Source organism: Etheostoma cragini, unplaced genomic scaffold (assembly GCF_013103735.1).
Source record: "Etheostoma cragini isolate CJK2018 unplaced genomic scaffold, CSU_Ecrag_1.0 ScbMSFa_376, whole genome shotgun sequence".
Taxonomy (NCBI): domain Eukaryota; kingdom Metazoa; phylum Chordata; class Actinopteri; order Perciformes; family Percidae; genus Etheostoma; species Etheostoma cragini.
In genome coordinates, this window is record NW_023268061.1 from 1 (window position 1) to 4,093 (window position 4,093).

The 4,093-nt window shown below is 46.4% G+C and overlaps 1 protein-coding gene across 1 annotated transcript in view; it reads right to left on the reverse strand.

Annotated features, from left to right (window-relative positions):
* Positions 1-1,667: 1,667 nt before the first annotated feature.
* hm13 (histocompatibility (minor) 13) overlaps positions 1,668-4,093 on the reverse strand; it is a 5,318-nt gene continuing 2,892 nt past the window's right edge. Inside the window, exons 5-7 of the mRNA XM_034866049.1 lie at positions 2,875-2,995; positions 2,674-2,776; positions 1,668-1,781 (exon numbers count right to left, since the gene is read on the reverse strand). Of these exons, the coding sequence (XP_034721940.1) occupies positions 1,692-1,781; positions 2,674-2,776; positions 2,875-2,995 (314 nt within the window). The 3' untranslated portion in view covers positions 1,668-1,691. The remainder of the gene's footprint in view (positions 1,782-2,673; positions 2,777-2,874; positions 2,996-4,093) is intronic.

Genomic DNA, 4,093 nt, shown 5'->3' on the forward strand with positions numbered 1-4,093 from the left:
GGAGGAGGAGGAGGAGGAGGAGGAGGAGGGAGGGAGGAGGAAGAAGAAGAAGGAGGAGGAGGGCTGGTGATGGAGGGACTGGACGAGGTGTCGTGACGCTACATGATGGCGCTGAAGAGGTGAGGAGCTGTCAATCAAAGATGAGAGATGAGAGACAGAAGGACAGTCAGACCTTCAAAGAGGACAGAAAGAAAGACAGGGACCGAGAGAGAGAGAGACAGACAGGGACAGAGGACAGACAGACCAACCTACAGAGAGGACAGAGAGACAGAAAGACACAGGATAGACAGATGGACAGATAGACAGAGAGGATAGATAGACACAGAGGACACAGAGGACAGAGAGACATCACAGCTTCCAACAATGTAATGACCAGAGCCTTTAGGGTTTCCACTACTCATTATTTTCAGAGATTAATGTGCAGATTATTTCCTAGATGAATGGATTAGGTGTTCGGTCCCTAAAATGTCAAATGGTTAATTATTAAATTAGTTTTAAGATGAACTTATTATTATGATGACAACTAATTGAATGAACCTTTGCAGCCTCTAATTTGTTGAAGGATTAAAATCCAATTTAATCCTCCGCAGCTCCACTTGCGTCAGATTTCAGACAAACGACGAATCAGAGAGTCTAAAACATTCACATGACGTCCAGGGTGCTGTTGTCTGTCTGAACCAATAGGCTCGTTGGAGATGAACTGCGCCTCGCCTGTAAAGTGGACGAGAGCAGGCGGCAGCAGCGGGGGGGGGGGGGACAGAAAGCAGCGGTAAAGTCGGACAGTTCCAGCCGCCTTCAGGCTGGACAGGAAGTGACAAAAACACTGTGGTGCGATTCTGATTTAATAAAATATAATCAGACCCACATATCAGCTGGTCCACAGTCTCCAGTTGTTTTGATTATGAAAGAGTAGCTGGCAAAGGGCTCTACATGAGATCTGTTGCTGATTTTAATCAACAACACACTGTAGATGATCCGTGATCTGATCAGATTTAGTCTCTCTGACTTCTAAACGTCTATCAGCCACACAACACGTGTTCTGGACAGAATAAGTCTTCAAATCAGACAAATAGCAATTAAAATCCCTCCGATTCAAAAACTATAAAAAGTTTATATAAATCCTCATCGTGGTTTAAACCAATCAGGTGTTAAATCAGCTGAGAAGCCGGCGTTTCCCAGCATGCACTGGGTCCGCCTGGGTCCGCCTGGCTCTTGCAGTCGGTGAAAAGCAACTGCGCCGCCTGCGTCTCAGAACTGCGCCCCCTGGTCCCAGAGCTGCGGCCCCCTGGTCTCAGACCTGCGCCCCCCTGGTCTCAGACCTGCGCCCCCCTGGTCTCAGACCTGCGGCCCCCTGGTCTCAGACCTGCGGCCCCCTGGTCTCAGACCTGCGGCCCCCTGGTCTCAGACCTGCGCCCCCCTGGTCTCAGACCTGCGACCCCCTGGTCTCAGACCTGCGGCCCCCTGGTCTCAGACCTGCGGCCGCCTTGCTCTCGTGAGATTCCCGTTGCCCGTGTGCATGACGTCAGAGCAAGTCGGGATCAAGTCGGACAGAAATCTACCCAGCATGCAACGGTCGCCGATCGCCGGTGATCGATTCTGCGCAGACCTGGCTCATCTCCAACGAGCCTAGTAACTTCAGACCGGTATCAGGTCTTCGTTTTAGTTAATCTGGAGCAGGTGTGTGTGGGGACTCACCTGAACATCTCTGTGAGCTCTCCTTTGATGAGCGCTACGATGACGGGGAAGCCGACGCAGGCCGGGACCAGGTAGAGCAGAGCTGGCTGCAGACAGACAGACAGACAGACAGACAGACAGACAGACAGACAGACAGACAGACAGACAGACAGACAGACAGACAGACAGACAGACAGACAGACAGACAGACAGACAGACAGATTAGAGAAGATAAAGTTCAACCATGCACTTGTAAGAAACATCTTCCCATTTCTCTTTCAGCGTACACTTAAAGTTCCGTTGTAGCCGCTGACAGACTCAGATTATTATTCTAACATTATGGGATGGATCCCTACAGAGATAGACCTTTTAGTTAAAGAGGAAGATCTTTTTAGTTCAACATGAAAACACAAATCATCATCACCAAACCCACCAGACTCCATGTAAATAATCACTACTTTTAGCGTGTATAGAGCAGCATATCTCCACCAGACTCCATGTAAATAATCACTACTTTTAGTGTGTATAGAGCAGCATATCTCCACCAGACTCCATGTAAATAATCACTACTTTTAGCGTGTATAGAGCAGCATATCTCCACATGTAAATGGGTGAATTAAGAGTTTATTCCAACCAGACCAGAGAGGTGATTGGTGGAACAGTGGAAAGATGAACCAAGACGGCTTTTGGTAGTTTTATTTAGTTTCTGTCCACTTTGAATGAAGTGTGTTTTTTACGATGATAAAAGTAGGGATTATTTACATGGAGTCTGGTGGGTTTGGTGATGATGATTTTGGGGCTGTTTCATGTTAAACTAAAAGGATCTTACCCTAAAAGCTCAATCTCTGCAAGGATCCTTTTCATAATGTTGTAAGACACAAACACATGGGAAATACACACCAGGTAGAAAAGGTTGGAAGTTACCATTTAAGTTCCTTTCAGTCATATGAATAGGTTTGGAGAACCACACCTCCATGTTTAGGAGCCCTGGTCTCGTACCTGTGCGTGTTTGAAGGTGTGCATGACGAAGATGGTGAGGCCCAGGCCGAAGATGTAGGCAAGGAAACTGGAGTAGAAATACGTCCGGCTGTTCTTCTTCAGGCTGCAGGAAGAAGTGTCTCATTACGACTATAATGAACATTAAAGCCATAAAGGAAGACGGGTGTGTGTGTGTGTGTGTGTGTGTGTGTGTGTGTGTACCTGACGTCGAAGCGTAGCAGCAGGGCGATGAAGATACCGGGGATGACGATGTCACCCAGACCCAGCATGGCAAAGTTACTGGCTTCAAGTCCTCGCTCCAACAAGTCCTGGGGAAACACCACTGGGGGGGGGGGGGGGACACAGAGAGAGAGAGACAAACAGAAAGAGAGAGACAGACAAAAACAGACAGAGAGAGAGAAAGAGAAAGAGATTTACATTTTTAAATGTAACTTCCATCAGTCCTCCAACATGTAATTTACAGACTAACACGTCCATCCTAACAGACCAGTAAAGGCAACAGACCAGTAAAGGCAACAGACCAGTAAAGGCAACAGACCAGTAAAGGCAATAGACCAGTAAAGGCAATAGACCAGTAAAGGCAATAGACCAGTAAAGGCAATAGACCAGTAAAGACACCAGACCAGTAAAGGCAACAGACCAGTAAAGACAACAGACCAGTAAAGGCCACAGACCAGTAAAGGCAACAGACCAGTAAAGGCCACAGACCAGTAAAGACACCAGACCAGTAAAGACACCAGACCAGTAAAGGCCACAGACCAGTAAAGGCCACAGACCACATCACCACAGAGTAAACTAACTTTATAAATATTATGGTGAGACGCCCCTCCAGCCGTCTGTAATTTCTAAGTCAGACGGCTTCCTTTCACATTATTTATAAACCCTCTGCTGGCCCTTCGCCTTCATCCCAACTCTGCATGTTATTATGTATTTACATAAGTTAATTAATTTGACTTTAATCATGGTAACCCCAACCACCTTTCTTCTTGTATTTTATCCTATTATTTCATGAATATTGTATCCTAGTATTTAATTATATTTATATTCTGTGCTGTTTGACTGATTTTGCTGCTGCAAAACTCTAATTTCCCATTTTGTTGGAATCTATCTATCCATCCCCATATCTATCCATCCATCCATATCTATCTATCCATCCCCATATCTACCTATCCATCCCCATATCTACCTATCCATCCCCATATCCCCATATCCATCCCCATATCTACCTATCCATCCCCATATCCATCCCCATATCTACCTATCCATCCCCATATCTACCTATCCATCCCCATATCCATCCCCATATCTACCTATCCATCCCCATATCCCCATATCCATCCCCATAACCACCTATCCATCCCCATATCCATCCCCATATCCACCTATCCATCCCCATATCTACCTATCCATCCCCATATCC